This window comes from Syngnathus scovelli, chromosome 10 (assembly GCF_024217435.2).
Source record: "Syngnathus scovelli strain Florida chromosome 10, RoL_Ssco_1.2, whole genome shotgun sequence".
NCBI lineage: Eukaryota > Metazoa > Chordata > Actinopteri > Syngnathiformes > Syngnathidae > Syngnathus > Syngnathus scovelli.
Genome location: NC_090856.1, coordinates 5,179,025 through 5,202,430, shown reverse-complemented (window position 1 = coordinate 5,202,430; position 23,406 = coordinate 5,179,025). Strand labels below are relative to the sequence as shown.

Below are 23,406 nucleotides of genomic sequence, written 5' to 3'. Positions count from 1 at the left end.
AAGCAAAACTTAATCCGAGATTTGAAGCCAGAACACATGCTCTATTTTCATCATCGTGCACAAAAGAAAACCTGCACTCCACATTGTAGCCGAGGCCACCCACCCACTACCCAAAACCTGCCTGGCACCTGCTTTGTGCCGTGAGAGGAGGCAACAACTGTTGTCCGAGTGTGCGACTATGTCGTGTGACTACCGACGTCCAAGAATGCGCCGGTGCACGCGCGGTGGCGGCCGCCGCTCGATTTAACCTTGCCGCCGCGACGCCAGCCAGACCTTTGTGTGGCTGCATACCGCCGAGAGGAAGCTATGGAAAAAATCCACGGCCCAGTAAATCATGGAGATTACATGGCTCCTCTCAGCTCTGGCCTCGGTAATGCCCCCCAAATCCGACTGTGTCGTCTCGTTGCAATTTGGGCCTTTTATCGCTGGCGAAGAAACGAATCTCAGCGCCCGCTTGTTGATGCGACGTGTGCGCGTGCCTTTTCAAATTCCTACACGTGTTTGTGCGTTGGCGAAAGACAGGCGAGGCATGGGAGAGGGGATTACACGTAGGAATAGCGATGGATCAACTGAAACACAACATTGGCTTGATTTGTTTTAATTGCCTCTCGCTTGCGACGAATGGCCCCTGCAGCTGTCCGCGTGAACAGCTGCTTGCCGAAAATGTTTGGACGCAACTCGCTCTTGGAGTGGCGTGGAAAGAACAATGCTGCATAAATCATTGGCAGGCGCTGTTTTTTTTTTTTTTTCTTTCCCTTTTGCAATTTTACAACGCGCTCAAGGAATAAAGTATCTCTTTTTGTTTGACGCTCGCATCTCTTCATTTTTCCTGGCCGCATTATGTACACGGCAAGATGAATTCCGACATAAAATGAAATGATACAATGTCTCCTTTTTTCCCCCCGCTCAGAATGGAATTTGCTCGTTTACAAGTTGAATTTATCGCTGTTGGAAGAAGCAGGGGGTCTGAAAAGATCCGACGCTGCAGTCAAGTTTGGATATCCTGCACGACGTTTTTCAGACTTGAATCAAGCAGTGTTGTTTTGCTCGACCCCCTTCTCGCTTTGCCCCCGAGGCCTCGCGGCTGACTTCTCTGCATTCATAAATCACCGGGAACGCGGTCTCGTATCAAGCGGCGAGCGCGCCGAGTCGCAAAGTTCATCGCATTCATATCTCCGAGTTGTGTTTCGACCGTCCAAACATGAGGACGTACAAACTGTACATTCTCTCGGAAAATAAAAGTACATTCAAACAGACTAAATCTTAGAAAACTAGGCCAGTATTTGTATGTACAAGTATGCTAAAGCTAAATTGATGAAACCAAATAAAAATAAACTTATGATCTAGTTTTTGTTTTAATACCTGTTATATTGTCTGTACAAGTAAAATAAGTTTTGTTATAGGGACAATTTGGATTCTGGCCACTGACTTTGGCACTTCCACTTTTTATAGCTCTTGTGTGTTTGGGGCTATGTTTGGGTGATTGTTTCCAAAGGGTACAAATATATAAAAAAATGCTATAAAAGCCAAGATACAAATGGAGGCGGGGCTTGGAGGTTGGCCACGGATCACCAGACAGACCTCTCATTCACGTTGCACACATGCTCGGCTTATACTGGAGCCGGCCAGCCATTGCGCTCCTCCGTTTGTCCGATGGAATTCGTAGAGAATACAAGGACGCTTTCCAAAAGTGACATATGCTTTCAAGCCTTCCAATAATTTATAAATCCAAGAAGCACAAATGTGTGCGCACACAAACGCACATGCACACGCTCCGTTGTTTGCAAGCATGTGCTGATCTGATTAATGTGCTTCAATCTTTTTTCCATTGGGTGCAAACAAAGCGCCCAACCCAGATATGTTGGAATTAGGCCTCATCGCTCACTAGCATCCCTTCTCTAATCAAAGTGCCGATTCTTGAAACAGACAGCTGCTGTCATGTGCTTTGATTCCAATGGCTATCTGTCCCCGTCGCCGTCCCACTACTTAGTCGGCCAACTGAGGTTGTCGGGGAACGAGGTGCGAACGGTGTCTGCCAATTCAAGGGAAGCGGCGCTTCAAATCGCATATGACTCTTTTTATCAAAAGCACGCTGAAGGTAAGTTGTCTTTTTTCTCGCCGTTACATCTGAGAATGCTTTACCGATTAGTCGCTGATGAGCTTTGAATGGTATTTTTCAATTAAAAAAAATCCCATGTAAAAACGTGAAACAACAAACTATCCTTTAAGAGGGTGGCAAACTAGCAATATGTTTATCTGTAGTGAATTTTCCACACTTGAGCTGTACACTGAGTTTTTTTCTTCTAAATAAAAGTCATAAAATACAAATAAAATACATTTCCCAGTTTTGCTTGGTTCATTCACCCTCTAACATGTCTGAGTGCATCCCACTGAGTCAAGCTGGCAGGTAATGCCACGCACGCTTGCCACGTTCCTCCGCATTTAACATCCTAAAACCAATTCAAGCTCGAGGTAACATTCCCCGAATGCCTTCTCGGGCTAAAAGTTTTCGAGATTAAAGCGGCTAAATATACGTGTATCCTGCAATGAGTTATTGTCTGCCCATCTATTTGTGGTGCGGGCTTGTTATCTGGGTGGGCCGGGGCAGAAATAATACCAAGTGTTGAGTGCTAACTACAGATCGGGTTTACTCACCTTACTCATACTGTAACAAATGCACATTAAACTAAAGAGTGAGAAAATAACCACTGCTTAAATCACACTAATTGCAACGTAGCGTCTCATTCCTGGGTGGTCAGTTCACTCTGTCTAAAATGTCAATAGTTGACATCTATGACAAAAACAACCGAGTGTGGAAAGACTCACCTCCCAGGCACGCGAAGCAATCTTCCTCTTTACACGTCACTTTTTTTTATTGGGTTTCATTTTCAAGTTTCCATTGTATCATCTCAACAGTATACTTTTTTTTGTAGATTTGGTAGCCTAAAAAGAGAGTTTGTAGATTAGACTGACATTCAAGGATTCAATATCAAGGGGGAGCGTAACCATCAAAACACATGCACACAAACACAAAGGGGTCAAAGTTCAAATGGGTCTGAAAATCCCCTCCCGTCCCCACTCTCCATTTATTTTACCCATCATCCCTCATCAGGGCCACGTGACCCCGTGACCTCGGAGCTAGGGTTACCTTGTCAGTTGACTGTCTATTCACGTGCATGGAGCTTGAAGCCGTGTCAACAGTTCGTCTGCGGAAAGGAAAATGGAGTGAGAGGAAGAATCACGTAAATGTGATTGCTAGAAAAATCTCTTTTACCAAGTAAAGACATGTTAGCTTCTGTGCTAACTCCTGGTTGTTATATGCTAGCCACTCAAAGGTTCTAATGTTTTAATATAAAAGTAATTCGATGAGAGCATTGGGTCTGAGCTGATTTACATATGATAATTGTTATTTACACAAGGCCCACGTTAAGAGTGCAAACAAACCGGAGTCAACCCCCCCCCTCCCATCCCTCGAGTGTGCTGTCAGCTATCATTCGGGGTCCTGCAAGTGGGATCCTCGAGAGGAGATGCTATCACCCTCGGCCCGCATGCATTCACACCGCGGTAGCGCTTATCTCTGCCGAGATAAGAGATCTCCTCGACAGGCGAGAGACCCGAACCAGACTGACACACACTCACTTTCTGAACCTTCTATCTCATTTCTGGTCTCAGCTGTTTTCATTTCAGAGCGAGGTTCTCTGAAACAAACAAAACAGCCCAATTGGTTTGCTTCCTGTTTGAAATTCAATAAGTGTGTCATCTTATTGCTGAGGCGGCAAAGGCTGCGCGCGTGCTGCGCGCCGATTGCGATCTCTGATGTCGGCCCGGCGGCAGGGACGTGACACGCCTCGGAGTTGACGGCTCTGGATGAGCATGAAATAGAGCGAAGCGTCGGAAGCGTGACAGATCAACAATTTCCTGAGACAATTTCCATTTTTATCACTTTGTAAACATTGCATTTCCTGGTAAACAATATTGTTGAAGGTTTAAGCGGCCGTGTAAACGCGCAGTACAGCGAACAGGTCAGTAATGTACAATTGAAATGTTGTCATCATAAAAAAAAAAAAAAAGAAATCAGAACTGCTGCTAACAAAAACAGCAGCACCTATAGGGGCATGTCATCATTCTGTCAATTGTGTAGAAATTTAGGAGTTGTTTTTTTTTTAAAGATTTATTTATTTAGTTTTAAATAGGGATGGGGGAGTATCAATACCAGGTATTGGTATCGGTATCAGCCTTATTTCAAGGTATCGGTACTTGTGACTTTTGCGGCCATTTTATCATCAAGAACTAGAAATTAGAAGAATAGAAACTTGCCAATATTTTCTTGTAATCTTAAGAAGAAATGGGATATAGGGCTTTCTTTAAAATCATCTGTCAGGTTTTTTTTTAGGGAAATTGTATGTATCAAAAGTGCTAGCAGTATCGGTACTTGGTATCGGTGACTACTTGAGCATTGACATGTCTTCATACCAATAATATTGTTTACTATCAATTTGCAAGTTTCCACAAGAAAAATCTTGACCAATCCACAGTGGAGCAAATAAACACACACGCCGCTATGTGTATAAACACTATTTAGGGGCACCGGTGCAGATACTGCACGTAACTAACAGTTGCACGTTGTGACAGTCCCGAGCCGGCGGTGCTTTTCGGGCTCTGTCCACCAGACCGCAGCACACTGGGCCTAATAACAAAAACAAGCATCCCGGCGCGGAACTGGTCCCACAGTGTGAGGACCGTAATGAGGAACATGTGGAGCAGCCGAGACACACAGTCAGAGGAAACCCAATCCTTCAACCCCCCCCCCCCCCTTTTCTACACCCCACCCACCCATTCCTCCACCCATCCCCCTATTCCTTCTCGCTTCACTCGACATTCTCCCTAGTTTTTGAAACTTCTCTCCTGTGCTTATACGTCTCTAGAAGTGATTACAGTTTATTACTAAAAGTATTTTTCTTCAGCGTTGCTATTTTCCGAGTCTTGCAATGCACTCTGCTCACGAGGAAACACGGCAAAAGAAAGAGGTCTTTCTCCTCACATCAAGTCTGACAGGCAGTCCGGGACTTCCTTTCATGTGTTGAAGTCATCCTTACCGTCCACCTGGATCAATTAGCTGTTTGCTTCACTGATCATCAGTCTCGCATTCATTAGTAGCTCTCCAGGTTGCGGATGTTCTGCTCTGCAAATTTAATTTTGCCGCTCTATCGAGACCTGAGGGAAATATTTGCACACATACCATTAAAAGGATGAATCTCTTGAATAATTTGACTTTGTATTATGCCTTATATTGAATGTTGTATGTGATTTTGTCTCACACATATTATAGTATGCATAATAAGTGAATAATAAAAGAAACATTGGATATCCAACTTTTTTAATCTGAAACAAACCGTGGTCTGTCCTTTTAGGAAATGCAGTCAGTTGGTCAAGAGGACGAAGAGCGTAGCAGGTGAGTTGGGCTGCATTTTAGAATGCTCCACGAGATTAACCCGAGCTCCAAAAAGTCAGAAACAGCTCCATCTAAAAAAAAAAACAAAGTGACACAAAAGGCAAACCTGTCAGTAAAAAGCATCTACTGGCCTGGTCATTTTTCTATGTGAATGTTACTTTTAAAAATTGCAAATTTAAAAAAAAACAAAAAAAAACATTTTCACTGATGTCAAGATACTCAGTCAATGTGATTTAGGTGGATTTAAAATGTCAGAATTCAGCCCATCAAGAGAGCTGGCCCCAAAATTAGCTGAGCAAACAGAGTAAAGCCGAACTCTTCGGGGAATAAACTTGGCACACTGGGTCCAGTGTGACAGGGCTCCTTGTAGCTCAGAACAATCCAAATGTTCCACTTGGGTTGAGCTGTCTTCGTTTCCCCCCCTACACTCTATACATCAGCCCCACATCAACATGGGCCCGTCAAGACCTTTCACAAGGCTGACAGGCCACCTGAATCACACAATTGTGCGGCCGGAGGGGCCGGCATGTGTACAGAAGACGCAGTGATCCAGCAACTGTCTGGGTTCACTTCTCCTCTCTCTCATAAAGTCAGCAGGCCCAAATGTTCCAGCTGCACCAAAAACAACACATTAACTTTTAATCCAATTTGAATTGAAAAAATAAAAACAATTATGAAACTGTTGGGCTTTTCATAACGCTAACGTTTAATAAGGTAATTCAAATTCTTGCCTCGCGTGGCTCAAATAGCCCACAGCGCGTCCCAGGTGAGGGCTGAAGGCTCGAGTGGCCGTGTCTTTGCAAGATGGTCCGGCCTCACGGCAGCTGTGCAAATGAAAGATGAAGTGTCGGTGAAGGAGTGAGAGAAAGAGAGAGAGTTGGAAAGTTGGCCACAAAAGGGAAAAAGTAACATGCAAGTCGCTTGCTGAAAAAGTCATGGAAAAACTAATGGTGCTCAGAAAACTGCAGAGGAAAATCGTCTACTTGAGTATTTTCTTTTTTTTTTCTTGAGCCACAATAATAGATAGCACCCATGTTGGATAGATAAAACAATCCTATATAGGACAACTAATCAATTTTGATCATGAGAAAAAAAAAACTCAGTACACGGCAGTTGTCCTTCAATCTCGACAAGCAAGTCATACTTCCAACACCATAAAAAGTTTTATGGAAGCCGAGTTAGATAGAATGTGTTAGTTTGCACCCACAACTGTCACAGAGGCACCACCAGGAGTGAGAAAGCAACAGGTGATCACCTCCTGGCCTGAAAACACACCAACATTTGTTTTCAGGAGGAGGGGCAGATAGACCAGATGCCCCCCAAAATGCTTCAAAATCTGCAGAATACATCAAAATGCATTGAGTTACCTTGTGTATGAAATATATAAACAAAAGTGCTTTCGCTTAAGGAAATACTTGGAGGACTACTTTTACTGGAGTTCGAAAGTACAATGTTTGACTTCTCTGCCCACCTCTGCAGGACAAATTGATTCAGCAATTATCATCTCACACCATGAAACACTTTTGCAAAACGTCCTCAAGTAAATTGCCACTGCATGTAAATATAAAGTGGCCAGTTAAAAAACATCGTCTTCCATTGGCCAGCCATCACCTCGGGCCCCTCAGTCTCCACTCGAAACCCCTCCCCGCAGAACCGCCCCGAACACAGGGGCCCCTTTTGAATGACAGCGCTTGGGGAGGGAGACAGACGAATGTTGCTCTGATTTCCCCCCGCAGCCGCAGCGTCGATGAGAAGCAGCCGAGCAACTCCATTCTAACTGAATGGATTGGCATGGGGAGAAGCGGACCTCAGATCACGGCTAAGCTGCAGCTTTGGGACTGTGTAACGCTGACGATGGTTGTCATTTCGCTGCTCTATCCACCAGGTAAAGTGGTGCATGCGTGCGTGCGAGCCGGCGGGCGGACAAATCCGTGTTGTTCCCCTCCCCGTGCGGAGCTGCGCTGCGCTCAGTCGGACCACCGGGAGGTGGAACAAAAACTTTGGAATGTTTTCATGCGTTCTTGTGCTCTAACTTGCTCACGTTTCACTGACGTGCAACTAGTTTAATTCGTGGCGTTAAACAATCGAAAGGGGGGAGGGGGTAATAAAAGTTGTTGAGCCCACCGTGGGGACAAAGTACCCTTTGCTAGCCAAGCACTGTGATTTAACTCAACTTGCCCCCCCACCCTCTCTTTCAAACAACATTAAATCCTCTAAAATAAAGCACAGCATCTTTTAACCACCCACAGTGCTTATCTGAACATTAATGCCGTTGTTGAACTTAAAACCCAATTTAGCGGGGTTTTTTTTGGTTGTTGTTAGCTGCTAGCTTTAGGGTCGCTCACGGCAGTAGGGAAAAAAAAGTTGACATTTTTAGGGCAGCAAACGAGGCGAATTTAAAGAGAAAATGTGTATTTTTTTGTCACAAGTCACCAGTTGAATGTTTATATTTACCTGGTCGTCGAAGCAAGTTGTACTGACGGTGTTTTGGTGCTCGAGTTATCAACTTTATTAGCTGCCATGAGTGGGGAGGGGGGGGCGTTGAGGGGAAGCGGTGTCCAGTGTGGAGCTATTTGGCAACACACGAGAAACCAAACCGCTACCTAACCACAAAGCCGTGTGTCGCTGGGATAAAGATGCAATTTTTTTTCCTTTTTTAAATTTTATTTATTGCCTTCTGTTGAGAATTTGAAAATTTTATATTAAATCTTTTGTGTATAGAAAATACTTCTCTTGGGACACACGCACGAAAAAACGTCTATTTTACAGGTTGTACTGGGTCACAGTAGAAATCATCTTTTTATTTTGCTTTAACAATTATTTGAGTTAAATTGCATTAAAAAGGGTATTAAAAGATAGATGTGGCACCCAAAGTACCTTAAAGTCTATGGGAAAGTTCTGCAAATCATTTAGATGTGTGCATTCTTCTAAGGTTCCTTAAGAAATTGGCCAAATTATTATTTTTATTGGTAAATTGCTTTTTTCTGTTACTGTAAATATTTGTATGGTGGTGTAAATGGATAGGATATGTATATAATACTTTTGACATATTGATTAGAGGTTTGCCTAAACTGAAGTGTGGGGATGAGCCCCAACTTTCATAGCTGACATCATCTTTGCTTTCTTAATAAAGAAAATCAGGCTGAGATTGAATAAACAGTCTGCTGGTTGCAGCCAAGTGGAGCACATCATTTTGCCTTCATTGCTTCAAAGTGTGATTAATCAGCAATTTTGATACTTTGATTCATTTTTAATGACTGGTTAATCGGTGATCATTTCTGTGATTATTCCATGCCACATTGTGACCACAGAAATGACAATATTGGGTTGGTAAACATCTGCTTTTAAAACAACACATCTTCATCGTAAACTAATCCTCACATTTGTACCAGATGAAGCTTGTGTGACTGTTTAAGGGGGGGGATGAATCGAAGCTGATGGTTTCTCATGGCGGTGATTGTCAGAAGGTGTCAATCAGGGCAGACTCCGCTGACCCCGATATGAGGCGGCAGAGGCCGGTTGGAATTCCAAGGAGGGATGTTGAATGCCTCCAGCTTGACCTCCTTCACCGCATCTCTGTTTTATCAGGGCTAGTGTTGAAGTGCCATGGCGGTGACGTGCATTAATCATCTACCCCCCCCACACACGCACACACAGAGTCACACCTCTGTGAAAGGGAAGAGCTGGTGGTGAGAAAAATTCCCATGGACAGACTTGATAGTGTCTTGTCCAAGATGTGACTTGAGGTGGAAACTGATGACATAATTGATCACTGATCATAAAAATAGCCTGTAGAATTTGACTTGCACAATCTTATTTACTCTATTTTTCATTGTAGTCTTTTTAATATGTTGGAGATTGATGCATTGGCCAAGGGTGGATTAATTTTTCAACATTGTGACATTAATTTGTCAGAGAATAATGACTGACTTACTGACTTAAATTTCAATTTGTTCCCATTGATTGTCTTGACAGAGGCAAAATGGTGTCGCACTACTTTGCTGAAACCAGCAGAGGAGCTGTTGAGTCACTTCAATGAGCGACAGATGTCTGGGCAGCGTTTGTGATTCCTTAAAACGATTCCAAACTCCCATAAGATGGACCATTTTTCTCTAAGACTCCAATTTGACGAGTGCAAGTGATATCCCTCGTGTTATCTGCCCACCACACGCCAAACTCGGTGTGCCCGTGTACTGCAGTTTAATGGACCTCAAATATCTCCGCAGCAGCCAAACCACGTTCAACAGCCTCAGGCTAACCAACACAGGTTGGTTTCCCTCTAACTCTGAAGGCTGCCTGCTATTTCTGGGAGGGCTTGTTTAAAGAGGGAGCATTTGGAAACTCGCTGGCTCAGGCTTTAATGACTTGGTGATCGTGGAAACTTTTCACCGCCAGGTGCACTGAACTGATCAGGTGGGCATAGCAATTCTGTCGATTTTGTGGAATGATTTTGGGTTGTGATCTAAATTTTGGAATCATTTTCATTGGAGTTTTTTTTTTTTTAAGTTGGGAGTTTAAGGTGCATGGGCTAACGAAGATATAATTTAAGAAATTTATAAAGGAGGATGATCATGGATATCTTGGTTATATCTTTCCTGCTTTTGTTTCCCAGCCTACTGTCAGCAGTGTCGCATCCAACGCTGCAATGCCGAGTACGTGGGGGCCACCTCACCTTCAAACGGCCTGCAGGAGGACGCTCCGCCCGACGTGGACTACTGCATCGCGCTGCGGGCTTACGCCCTGTGCACCCGTCGGCAGGCCCGCAGCTGCCGCGGTGACCTGGTCTACCATTCGTCCGTCTTCCGCATCAAGGAGCTATTCTCTCAGCACAACTGCTCCAGCGACGGACCCACGTCCTCCGCCAAGGTCCCCAGCACGTCCCGGCCGGCCGTGTCGGAGCTGTGCAACTACGAGAACCGGGTTCTCGCCGCCGGTTCTGGCGGCCCGCAGAAGAAGTACGCCCATTGTGGATTATTCGGAGACCCTCACCTACGGACTTTCCGGGATGAGTTTCAAACCTGCAAAGTGGAAGGGGCGTGGCCTCTGATCGACAACCGCTTCCTGTCCGTGCAGGTGACCAACGTCCCTGTGGTCCTTGGGTCCAGCGCCACTGCCACCAGCAAGGTAAGGACAACCAGTGTGCTATGAAGAAAAAAAGCAGAGTACTGCATGAAATGCCTCAACTCACTTCATATAGTTTCCCAATAGTTAATCGAAGACATATAGACACCTTGATGCAAAATCCTACCTAGCATGGTGTCTAAAATGTGGAACATTAGCATGCTATCTCAAGCCTCACCATAAAGCACCAAAACATGTGAAGTTAATCGTCATTCCACGGTGCCTCTCGAGTCTCCTCGGCATTCCTGCCGTCTCGGAGCGGCCTCAGATCTATGAGGGGGCAGAAAGAAAGAAAGAAAGAGAGAGAAAAGAGGGGGAAGGGAGCGGAGGGAGAGTCCTTCACCGGTGTTGAATCACTGACATGCTTGAGCGCTCTACCTTTAACACATGGGTGGTCATATGGTAGTGATTAACGCTCACTCAAACATTCTACACCGCTGCAATCTGGAATGTTTTTGTCACCCTTCTGGTCAAGTAATTAGCCTGGCACTTTTTGTGTAAATATGGAATAATGTGGAAAAATAAAAGAAAAATTGCAAAATGGTGAAATTGCTGAAAAAAAGATCCCAATTTCAGCTGAACCAAACTTATTGAAATACACTAAGCTCAACGTGGAGATACACTGGACATAGATGCATATGGATTTATTTCAAAATTACATTCGCATGTACTTTTTATACACCTATTTATTCTAGGGCAAGCCTCGTACTATTTCTCTTTGTATGTGTTTGTTTTTCCAAGCCTTAAGCGAACTGAAAGTGAGGGAAGGTGTATCTCTGCCACTACCCGCATTGCCACTATTCTGAGTTGGTTCCAACTTGCCAGACTTGAAACAGGAAATCATCCATCATTGTACAGTATCCCTTCCAAAAGTGTAAACGTAACAGAGGCGGGCGCTTTGTCAGGTACTTAAAAAGAAAATGGCCGCTTTGGGAGCTCTGGATTTGTTTATTTCGTTTTTTAGAGCTCAGCCAGAATACAAATCACTGTCACCGCTCGTACGAATGCGGGCACTACAGTCTGACTGGGCGGAAAAGAAAAGATAGTGGCTCATATAACATGCTGGTCACTGTTTTTAAAAGTTGGGGCCAAATGGATGGAAGGGTGTAGCCAATTGGATTTACATGTTTGGTTCTCTGCTGCCACCGTGTGGTCACCAAGGTCTTGCATTTCATTGATTTTAGGACAAAGGTGGGGCAACCTTGTTTTTTTTCCCGTGGGGGTCAGTCCCTCTATTTAAACATTTAGAATTTATGACAAAATTATGCAATGGGCAACTAACTAATTTGAGTGGTTTGGGTGCTGAGATTTTATTTGGGCCAGAGGAAGTCTTTCCTCCCTTTGCTTTGACATCTTTTTGTAATTAATTTATTCTAACTATTTGTTTAATCGCCGCAGCTATAGTTATGTTTTTTTTTTTTTTTCCTGTTTCCAGATCACAGTCATCTTCAAGTCATATCACGGCTGCACGGACCAGAAAGTATACCAGGCCACCACGGATGACCTCCCGATGGCCTTTCAGGACGGCACTCGCAGCGGTGGTGAGAGCGGGAGCCTGACCATCACGGAGCGCGGTGGCTCCGGAACGGGCCGTCAAGTGAAAATCCAAGCGCGCTACATTGGCACGTCCATCATCGTGCGGCGCGTGGGCAGCTACTTGACCTTCGCCATCCGCATGCCCGAGGACACGCTGGACTTTTCCGAGGACAATGGCGGCTTGCAGCTCTGCCTGCACGGCTGCCCGCGAAATGAGCTCATCAAGGAGCACACGCTGGGTCGCCAGAGCCAGCAGCACCGGCAGCAGCCGGGCGCCTCCACCGAGTTGGGTCCGCTACGACCCCCTCACCAGGTCTACACGGTGGAAAGAGCCACGGCCAAGTGCCGAGAGACTCTGCAGGTGGAGGACGTTTACTTTCAGTCCTGCGTATTTGACTTGCTGACCACGGGAGATCCGGAGTTCTCCATGGCGGCGTACGGCGCTTTGGAGGATTTAAAAGCGCTACCGCCCAGCAAACTCAAGCAGAACTCCCCAAGGAGTCCGCGTTTGTACAACCGAGGGGCGTCACAGACGGTAGCGGTCAACGGCTCGGCTTCTGTTCTCACACTCCTACTCCTCATTGTGCTGCTTTTGTAAAAAAAAAAAAAAAAAAAAAAAATCTAAATATGTTTATGTGTGTAAAACGTACGAAAAAGACAGGTGGAAGCATCACCAGCTTGAGGAAAGAGTGACCAAGGTTTTTTTTTTGTAAATATAAAAAATCCTGCTTCATCTTTATCATACCGTGCAGTTTCTCCAGTTGTAGCAACAGCACTTACAATATCAACAGCATGTTTTGTGTATTTAAATGTTCTTTCACAATATGGCATGCGAAATACACAAGCTCCAACAACTATATGTAAAAACTACCTAGCCACTGTACAGCACATCTATGTAAGGCATTTGGTCATTTTGTGAAGCACTCCCTCTTCAAGCTGTTTGGTTTCCAGTTCTAAAGATTAAGAAAAAAAAAAATCTTTATATAATAATATATTGAAAGAGTGTATATATGTGTTTCATATTGTGTACATTGGCTGATGTATAGTTTCTTTAACTGTGTTACATTTGTTGTGTTCTGTAGGCTAGTTTAGTAAACTAATGTGTTGTTCCCAATGTAATTTTACATATTAAAGTGTTCTACACTCACACTAAATTGTCTCCCTGTTTCTACCCCACGTGTACACACAAAGACACACTAATAGATTCGGCGAAAATGGAAGGTGTGAGTCAGTATACATACGTTTTCATAGTGAGTCATTCATTCTGAGTAGGTGGTCCTCTTCCATCCTTCTATATCGTTTTTTCCAGGGTCAGCATGACTTGGCATTTCCTGCTTTAAAATGGATGACGGAAAAGTCACAGTTATGTTCAAGACCTTTTATACACAATTTAATTTGTAAAATGTAACTTTAAAATACCATTGTAGTACTGATTAAGTCCTGGTGGGGTCCTCAGTCCATAAGAGAGGAAAGCTTGATAGTAAATCTTAAAATCCACCTGCACATTTTTCATTATTTGACGAGTTTTACGTTACATTGCGAGTGTAATGCCACACCAAGTATATATGAAAGAAAATCGACAACAGGTGAATCAATGTATCTCCTTTCTATCTCAAAATATATTATGCCCGTTTTTCATGTCAGGCCATCACATAAAGACAAATATAACAAAACATCAATGTGTAATTACTATTTTCTTCTTTTACTTTTCTTCTGTCTTACTCTGAGAGGACCAAAGAATATCGAGGGCGGCCATTTTGCTAGATGATGTCGACTGAAAATGACGTCAGTTGTGCAAAGCTCCGGCAACGACCAATCACGGCTCAACTTGTGAATCTCACGTGACTAAACACAAAACTTTTTTTAAAACTTATTACAATTCTTTTTAATTTGAACTTTTTGTTCTGCGTTTTCTATTGATTCTCAATGTCCAACTGGCCATATTGTAATAAAAAACAATTCCAAATATGACTTGATCACACTGCCTGCTGCAAATCCAATTCTTATTTAATTCCCATTTTGTTTTTAAGGACTTTGAAAGGCAAAGTCACCTGCAAACCTGCTTTTAAATTTTTTCGTTTGTTTTTATTGATAGATTGAAACCACAGTTGTAATACGCGGATGCAACAAATGTGATCACGTGCGGACAGTAAACCCTCAAGGATGCCATCTGGGTAACAAATCTAATTTACCTGCAGTGTGAACGAGGCCTTCGAACTATTAAATGCATGGCATGTCGCACCATTAGCAATGTAAGTCTGCACACATTAACAATTCATGCGTTCTAATTAGCAAGACACGGACAGAATGAATTTAAATTGTCAGCTGAGAGCAACATGATTTGTCATATACGCCATCATACTTAATCCCCTCACGTCCCGCTTAATTTTACGGAGCGAGGATTCGGAACATGACGCCGCTGACATGTGTCATCGCACTTCATTAAAGGACCTCGCAGATGCTATTCTGAAGAGGATGCACCAGGTGAGTGTATGGATACGCGCCACGCTTGACTCGTGACTGGCTCTTGAATTTCACGATTGTGCCGTCGGTGTCACGGCGAAGTGACTGCAATGTTTGCGGCGGAGAGGATAAAAAAAAGGCAGATGCTATTTTTAAAAGCGCTGCAGGCCTAGTCTTGATTCATGTCATGTGTTGAGGTGACAGGCAGCACCATTACAATGCCATCATAAACCCACGAGAGAGCCGTTCCCTCTTTCCTGCATACAGTTGAAAGTTTTTGACAACTCGTGTACGTATATGGTTGTTCCGATCCATTGTTGCAAAATTTAGATCCAGTTTGGCAAGTGGATGCACATTTATTTTATGGTCTTTCGTCTGCATGAAGCAGCATGTGGTTCAATGTCCAAGTTTTTTTTTTTTTGTACGCTTTTATAATGCTCACCTACACTTCCTCGACTTTCCTTGTAAACAAGGACAATTACCATGCTAATGAGGTGAGCGGGAGAAAAGAAAATGCATAATGAGTGATTGATACTCTCAATGGGGAAATTAATTTGATATTAATAGAGCACTTGGTAAGATAAACAGATAACCGCGTGTGAGTCTTCTACTTGATTGATAATGGGCAGATTGATGGCTGCCCTAATGCTAGGCGCGCCGCGGTCTTTAAATTAGCTTAAGAAATAATTGGTGGCAATGTCGATTTTTTTGGAGTTCAATTAGAAGTATGACATCACTACTAATCAGAAATAGAAAAAAAGAGCTTATGATACATATTTGACAATTTGACAGACCTACCAAGACAGTATTATGCAACTTCTATGACATTTAATTTAAGGTAATTTAACCTTAACTTTGTTTGACCTTGATTAAAGTTAGCTGTACTGGCTCCCAAAGCAACTCAACCCTCCTTTAAAAAGATCTGCTACGCTGTTCTCAACTGGGAAATTATCAACATCATTTCCCTGGAACGATTCCGTCAGACCTTTGTATCAGAATCACGATCGGCACGTTGCGTTAAAATATGCTGGAGCATGCAGCTTAAATGGCGCATAGGCTGTTGGTCAGGCGCGCTTGTAAACTCATTTGGCTGTTCACCTGCGATTGTGTTTGCCCCCCCCTTTCCCACCCTTCCAGTAAATGATCACCTTCTGTCGGTCGGGCAGCTCTCGATAACGGCCATAAGACCTCCATAACCTTCTCGCCCAAACATCCTGCCTAATGATGCACTGATTGTTGCACTTGGCACACGACGTTTAACTTATGTGCCTTGTTACGTGGGTCACCGCGGCAGAACTGAGTGAGACCGGACTCATTTTTCAGCCCATTCTGGACCGTGTCGGCTGCTCTTGTTACAACAATCTCCCACCTCAGATTTGGGTCTGCCCAATAATCAAAGTGACAGCAAGCAAATGAACATATCTCACCTACTGGTTCATAAGACAATGTGGCTGCTGACCTACATGTCAAATCAAGCGCTCCTTTGCAACTGTGACAGGGGAGGCTAGCGATGAAGAAGTGTTAGCCAAATCACAAAAATGGGAAAAGAAATCCTGGAGATATCATTTCTCTACATCCGCCGCAAACCACGGATCCATACCGATATCTGTACCTGCCACTACGTTTTCCTCGCTTATGCAGTTTTAGCGTAGCGCTAACAAACAGCAACAATAACGTAACCGCCTCTACGGGAGATAAACATCTGGCCGTATTAGTGTTTTATTTGGATTTATATACAAGTCACAAAACTTTTAACAACCCTTCCCCCTGGAAGTGCTCGGAAATTAAGCATCTGCATAATAAATCCCGCCAAGTTACGACAATTTGCTATTCACTCCCTCAACAAAGGCAACATTATACCCTAATTTATGATCTCCCCAGACGAGGGGCTGCGCAAAGGCCGTGAAGATAAGAGTTTATCAAGAGGGGATTGATTTTCATTAAGTGATAGTAATAAAGATGAACTGCCTCATGTGCACGCTGACCAAGAGCTACACTTTGTAGTAATTGGGACAATTTATTTCGTAAGCCATTTGCTGTACGCCATTTTTTTTTTGGGCCTCCCAATCAGCAGTAACCTGATTATTACTTTAAGAGCGGAATTACATCATCCATGTTCACTGTAGTGCCTGATGTGTTCACAAATATTGATAAAATATATATAATAAGAATATTGTGTGTCTGATATTACCAATTGTAAGGTGGCGAATGATTGATATTCTGACTGGCTGGCAATGGGCAGATGGTTTAGCGCCCCTAAACTTCCTAGGGCGGAGCTATTATCTGTGCAACAGCACCCCCTGTCTTTACAGGGTGGTATCTCACACAGGTGCACACATTCCAAGTTGCTCAAACACACAAGAAAAACATCCAACTTGAATTTTTTTTAATTTATTGTAAAATTGGAAAAAAAGGAGAGAAAGAGAGAAAAAATAAAAGTCCCAATAAGCATTTTCTTACTTTTTATACACATCTTTGTCTTACCTTGGACTGCAAATTAATCTCAAATAAATAAATAAATAAATAAATAAATAAATGAATAAATAAATAAATAAGTTACATACTTGATTGATAATTAATTATAAAATCATTAATCATCAGTCATTAATATGAAGTCATCTAAGCAGCAAGTTTTAAGAAATTTTAGCGAGGGCAGGGGGGGAATGTTTGTTTGGTATCTCAGGCTAATAATCATAATCATAGTAATAATAATAATACAGAACACGTGTTTTTTTCTTTTTTTTAAACCCCTTGAATATAGCATATATATAAAAAGATACTGCTTTTCCCTGTCAGTTGATCCATGCTGTACTGACACCACCAGAGAAAGAGGTGGCAATTAATTTCTAAAAAGAACAAAAAAAAAGAAACAAAAGGAGGAAACATACAACCTGTAAACAGCGTTTGCCCTTCCACAATTACATAATAGTACTGAGTTGCCTCTATTGCCCTCTGTAGGTCGGTGAAGTATACTCCACAGACTTTGCCTTCGTTTTGCTTTGTGCTGACAAACCAAAATATTCATATCTTTAGAGAGCATAACTGCCCGACCCTCCCCCGTAACAAACCCTCACTTATACCCCGACAAAGAAAGGGTCCTGTGCTGATTTTTCATAATATACAGATTCTCATATTCATAATAAGCTACTATCCTTAGCATTCAAACCGTATCGTTATAGAAGTTGTACCAGTAGTCATAATCTTAAACCCACCCAGCCCCCCATTGAGCATGCTCAGATATTGAAAGGGCACAATAGTCGGATGATGTGAAATATGAAAGAATGAAGAGATGAGAAAATAAGATTATTGAAATGGAAACGCCAACACATGCTCGACCTCTAAGAATGTTTGGTCTTGGAAGATCTTTTCTACTTCCACCAGGACGACACTGATGTGTTTCCACAATTTCCTTACTCCTCTCCGCTGTGTTCATTTGTGTTTCCATTTTCCATTTTTGTCCCATTTTGTCTGCCAGACCCCCCCCCCCCCCTCATCACCCCAACTCATTACATTTCAGCCACACACAGCTGGCGTCTTTAATTTGCATTAACCGAGCTGTTGTGAAGGCCAAATTTAATTTGATTTTAATAATTCACACTGGTCTATGGCAGAAAATCCCACAAGCAAAAAAAAAAAAATAAATCTTTTTTTTTTTAAGATTTATAAGGCCTTGTCTGGCCTGGAGAAAAAAGGAGGGCGTCTATCACAGTATCATTTGACAGTAGACAGCATAAGGAACTCATCAGGGATCTTAAAATCTACCTTACCCACTTCCCATAATGTTATGTTACGAAAACAAGATAATGACTTAAATACCGTATTTCCTCATATATAGAGTGAGGATGTTTATTTACTTAACTGAGTCTATTGGGAGGATGGCTGCCTTTTCTTTATAATAATACTACAAACTGGCATTCATTATGAATTAATTGATCATTGATTAACTGCATCTTGACATAATTGAGGTCAAATGAAGCGCACTACTTTGCTGTAACCAGCAGAGGCACTATTTCAAGTTGTTTGCGAACCGTGTTTGTCCATGAAAATACAAACACAAGTCTAACCTGCCTATTTGAGGAAATATGGTACTTTGAGAATAAAACCGTCATAATTTTCCCAAATGATGCTCTTTAAGTCATAGTATAGTTATTCACTAGTGACTGCACTTCCCATGTCAAGAAATAACCCTTTATAAGTCAAAATAAGCCATAAAGTGGCAAATAAAAAGGCAACAATTAGAGAAGTCAAGCTGCTTCATGGAGATACGCAATGGATTAAACACACACACAGGCATACACACTTGCACTGATCGAAAAAGCAAAGAGCTAATTAAAATCCCATTTCATGTCGGAAGTTACATCTTTACGCATCTTGGCTATGCGTTGACGCGAGTTTAGATAAATGGCGGCCATGCGTGACCGCCGCTTAATGCTAAGCGCTCGTTTTGTCTGCAGCAGCTGTTGGCTGATCCACCTACAGGCCTGCCGCTGTCTAACTGATGGATCATTTTGCTCTTAATTTGACCTCCTAAGGCTGCTAATGCCCGGGCTGTGTACGAGCTCTGGCGGCGCCATTATACACTCTACGGAGAAAATGCAGCTGCTGGTTGCAAGGCAACAACTCATGACTCTTTATACATGCTGCGATCTAAGTATGCAGGAGCGCACCTTAAGAGACTCCATAATTGGACCCTATCAACACTTTATGGGTTTTCTCAATGTAAACTTCCTTACAAGTGAATGCTTTTTTTTTCCTTTTATTCTTGTCATCAGCAAATGAGCACAAAACTATTATCTAATCTCACTGTCAGTTCAATAAAAGCAGGTGCACAAGACTCTTCTTAGCAAAGCCAACCACTGGCGTGTCGGATTACCGATTTGATTTGGAGGCGTCTATATTGCTACAAACGACAGAAAGGACAAATGCATCCGCCGACCATGAGAGAAATGTGAACTCCATCAAGCCAGTTATAATTGATGGTGCATCGTCTACGCTCCCCCCATCTGATCAATATTACCATCATCCTCATTATGCAGCCCTGGGAAGTGATGGCTCCTATTAAGAGAGAGAGATATGCTGGCACCCGCAGGCGAGGCGACAGGGGAGGACGTTCTCCCCGCTGCGAGCAGCTGGAGAGGCTTGGCAGCGGGAGAGGGCGCGACCTGTGCAGACGCTGCCTTGGCCGACGGTGGCGATGATGTTTACAACCATTGTCAGCCTCATTTGTATATTTTATGAAGCCGTTACAGACACTGTGCTATTTTACTGCGCTGCACGTGAGGCTCAACCGCATGGCACTTTTAGCACTCTGCTTTAACGTCAGATTATCTGGAATATAATGACTTTAATGATGCAATGGAAGGAAGGGAGGTAGGAAGAGTGGGAGGTAGGAAGGAAGGAAGGAAGTTAAAAATGAAGGAAGGACAATATGGAAAATAAGCGCTATGGAAGTCAAAGACGAGCCACCATTCTGTTTGTTTTTTTTTCCCCTGATGACTTTTTTTAAATTAACATGAACTTTTGGGTGGTGCATGGGAGATTGAGTATTTTTTGGGGGGGGAAGAAGGGTTTGGAGTAAAACGTTAGAGAACTACTACTTTAGTCGGTTTTCCAGACAAGTATTTACACAGCAGCTTAAAAATGTCAGTTTCGCATCTGCAAAATATTAAAACAGATTTTCCTCAATATGGCGGCTCATTTGTGATTTTCATGATTCTATGAAATGATCGATGAAGATGAACTTGTGCCCGTAACAATATCCAACCCACATAGTATACACCACTAAAATAGTATAGCTTTTTTTTTTCTATTTTTCATTTTCTTTGTAATATTCCCAAACCCATTAGTTACAAAAAACATTCCTCTTTTTTTTTTTCCTCTTTCTTTCAACCTGAAGCGAGTTTACTCCTTAAATATCATTAGTAGTACTGTAGTCTCATGAATTCATAATAAGCGTTACTGTTTCAGAACAATACAAATGTGTTTGGTCCTTTGGTCCCTTTTCGGGGTGAAAGATTCTCAGTTGTACTGTCGCTAACGGAAACCTCAGTGAGCTCCTCCGGGGGCTGGTGGCGCTGCGCTTGCTGCGAGACGACACGAGAAAAAGAGGGAGAAGAAAAGAAAGACGGCCTTTCCGCCTCCCGTCTTGGCCTTTTGTGAACCCTCATTTGTCCAAGGAGCAGTAAAAGCCACAAGCGCATCTCTCATTTATATATATGTGTATAGAATATGTATATAGAAATCTATTTGTCGTTGCTGCTTTTTCCTGTCTGTTAGTTTGTTGCTTCGTTAACAATTCAAGTCTCAACAAGAAAAAAAAGTTCTGTTGATCGAGTCTTTTTTTTTTTTTTTTGATTCATTTGTTTTTTTTTCTTGCTTTCCTTTCTCGCAGTGTGCCATCTGTTAGCGTCCCACGACGACGCACCTCCTCGTCTCGTTTGGACGCAACTTACGTCTTCATAAGTAAATGCTGATATGTCTCCCCCACCCCCGAAAAAAATCCTTCCGTGTTCATTATTTCTTTTTTTTTTTTAAAAACATATGTTGCTTTCCGAGGAGAGAAAAAAGAAGAGATAAGCCCCTCCAAAATATCTTCACGTGTCATCTAAAACCTGAAAAACAGAGCAGAGTTTTTAGATCGGATGGCTCGTCAATGTCTTCAGCTTTGAAGGCTTTAATATGCTCTTATTAAATCAGCCGAATGGTCTGCAGAGGGCTAACCCGAGCTGGCATAGCAATTGATCTTTGTCAATCTTGACGCTGGCAGAATGTCTAATAATTAATATGCCGGCTGGCTGGCTGCTGTATGTGAACGCATGCAAAAAAAAACAGGGGAGGGGGGGGGGGGGGGGGATCTGCACCTAAACACTCAGAGACCACAATATTAGCTACGCCTGCACAATCGTTTGGACAGTATCATCAAATATATCTATTGGATTTGAGAAGTCTACACACCACCTGTTGAATTTTGTGATAAATCGTAAAAGAAAATCAATCACTTCAAAACAGCATTAAAATTACCGATGTTTATCAAAAATTCAGAACACAGCCACATCCTAATTGTGAGGGTGTGCACACTTGTGCAACCATGTTTAGCTCAATGAAAAAAAAGAAAAAAAGAAAAAAAATTGAAAACTCTTTCTACAGAATTTTAGTTGAGTTGTACAATATTTTTTTTTTAATATGAATTTTACATCTATTGTATCTGTGAAGGTGTACCTAATGAACTGTCCGGTGAGCGTATCAACGTACCTGTGCTGCTGCTGTTGCTGCTGCGGTGAATACTAAAGGTAGGCTGTGTCAGTAAGGGCGACTGGCATCCTTCGGTCTCTTTAGCTGCACTTTCAACCTCTTCATGCCAATCTGAAAGCCGTTCATGGCCTGGATAGCTGCCTGCGCGCTGGCGGGGTTGTCGAAGCTCACAAAGCCTGTAAAAACAAAAATATGGTTGAATAGAATGATCAGCATATTTTTTTTTTCTATTTTAAATAGACATGACATGGCGCCGCATAAGCCCCTCCCCTCCCTCACATCACCTGCACGAAACATCCTGTTTCCATCATGTGTAAAAATAAAGCCTTATGAATAAATAGTCAGTGACCAGAAACTGCAGCCGAGTGTATCTCCGCTTGATGTGCTCCCCTGCGTCTTGGGTGTCATTAGGAATACTTGGTGACCCGTAAAAAAAAAACAGCAGGAGATTCTCCTCGCCCCCTCCCACCCCGGTCACCTGGGAAACGTGTCCGTTCGGCCAACTTGTCTTTTGCTCGGCGAAGGAGCAAAAAGTGGCGAGGAAGCAACCGATTCTGCTTTCCACACAAAACAACTAGAAGTTCGACGGGTGGCCTCATTCTTTCACACACAACGCCGTGTAAAAGTGACTCCTGTCTTTTTGCTCGCCATCAATCCACCTTCATTCCCGTCCTTTCCAGATTAATTACATTGCTGTTCCCGTTCCTTCCCCGGGCGTAACATTATGTTGTAAATGCATAGTGTATACGTCGATACTGCAAATAGGTCTTCTTTCATGAATTTATATGTTATTAAGTCCCCCTGGGGAGGCGGGATTGCCGATCAATTCCAGGCCTGGAGTGAAAACAAATGCTGATCTATAATTGTCCTTTGCCCTCTTTATTCCCCCTCCCCATCTCACGCACACACATGCGCAGAACCCAGCGTGACGCCTTCAAGTTTGTATAAGCCGCAGGGCAGGTTGCTCCGTGTAGGCTGACAGAGCTAAATGAGGTGGAGGCGGTGTGTGGCGTTCCGTTGCGTTAGGGGGGGGGGGGGGGACGTGAATCAGCCTCAGTAGTGAGAGTATTGACAGATATTGGGGTGAACCAACGGTGATGCTGATGAAGCACCAGCAGGGTGTCGGGGTCACGCTGCCTCATGGAAACATGGATATGGATCCTGATCGATGATATCTTGGCTGGCTACACTGTATACATAAAGTACGCTATAAATGAAATCATTATTGTTATTCAGTTTTGACGAGAGCTCGGATAAAGTTAACTCATTCGCTGTTTTGAATATTTATATTTGTCAACGGCAATCCAACAGTTAACTCCAAGCGACGTATATATTCATCAATTCTTTTTAGAGTCTCGATCAGACAATAAATAATTAAAGTGTCATTCTTTAATTAGGTTTTGTCTATATTCTGCCTCTCTGCTGACACCTACAGGACTGTTGAGGGAGTTCACAAATCTGGGTAGTCGACGAATCAAATCAAAAAGTGGAGCTTGTGTCAGTGAAAATGTGATTAATCGCAACGTTGTTATAAGAACTAATGAATTAGATTATTTTTTTAATTTTGTCTTTTGTTGTAAAGG

At 42.9% G+C, this 23,406-nt stretch overlaps 2 protein-coding genes and 1 long non-coding RNA gene across 18 annotated transcripts in view; 1 reads left to right on the top strand and 2 right to left on the bottom strand.

Annotated features, from left to right (window-relative positions):
- The window catches only part of LOC125965825 (uncharacterized), a 37,669-nt gene extending 22,393 nt beyond the window's left edge, over positions 1-15,276 (bottom strand). For 5 of the 12 annotated variants that reach the window (XR_011087523.1, XR_011087530.1, XR_011087524.1 and 2 more), the window contains exons 1-10: positions 13,529-15,276; positions 13,351-13,443; positions 10,752-10,843; positions 10,471-10,594; positions 7,907-10,388; positions 6,184-6,276; positions 5,394-5,523; positions 5,097-5,214; positions 3,149-3,206; positions 2,827-2,943 (exon numbers count right to left, since the gene is read on the bottom strand). This is a non-coding gene — a long non-coding RNA (uncharacterized lncRNA). Of the gene's footprint in view, positions 1-2,826; positions 2,944-3,148; positions 3,207-5,096; positions 5,215-5,393; positions 5,524-6,183; positions 6,277-6,659; positions 6,789-7,906; positions 10,389-10,470; positions 10,595-10,751; positions 10,844-13,350; positions 13,444-13,528 lie in introns of all 12 variants that reach the window. The other 7 variants (XR_011087522.1, XR_011087521.1, XR_011087527.1 and 4 more) reach the window with 7 other exon arrangements.
- On the top strand, positions 1,980-13,263 carry rgmd (RGM domain family, member D). The gene is made up of 5 exons (XM_049716606.2): positions 1,980-2,098; positions 5,412-5,452; positions 7,189-7,337; positions 10,065-10,576; positions 12,009-13,263. Exons 1-5 carry the CDS (start codon positions 2,069-2,071, stop codon positions 12,705-12,707), a joined length of 1,431 nt encoding a protein of 476 aa, XP_049572563.1. The 5' UTR covers positions 1,980-2,068; the 3' UTR covers positions 12,708-13,263.
- A 1,671-nt stretch (positions 15,277-16,947) lies between the features above and the next one.
- Positions 16,948-23,406, bottom strand: part of celf5a (cugbp, Elav-like family member 5a) — a 135,913-nt gene continuing 129,454 nt past the window's right edge. For all 5 annotated transcript variants that reach the window (XM_049732274.2, XM_049732273.2, XM_049732271.2 and 2 more), the window contains exons 11-12: positions 21,824-21,999; positions 16,948-21,183 (exon numbers count right to left, since the gene is read on the bottom strand). In XM_049732274.2, coding sequence (XP_049588231.1) covers positions 21,872-21,999 — 128 coding nt within the window. In that variant the 3' untranslated portion in view covers positions 16,948-21,183; positions 21,824-21,871. The remainder of the gene's footprint in view (positions 21,184-21,823; positions 22,000-23,406) is intronic.

Excerpts from the sequence above, each read along its gene's own strand:
- rgmd (XM_049716606.2), top strand. The coding sequence starts at position 2,069 with ATGACTCTTTTTATCAAAAGCACGCTGAAG. Across the intron at positions 7,338-10,064 it reads TTCGCTGCTCTATCCACCAG|CCTACTGTCAGCAGTGTCGC; the intron begins GTAAAGTGGTGC and ends TTTGTTTCCCAG. Across the intron at positions 10,577-12,008 it reads GCGCCACTGCCACCAGCAAG|ATCACAGTCATCTTCAAGTC; the intron begins GTAAGGACAACC and ends TCCTGTTTCCAG.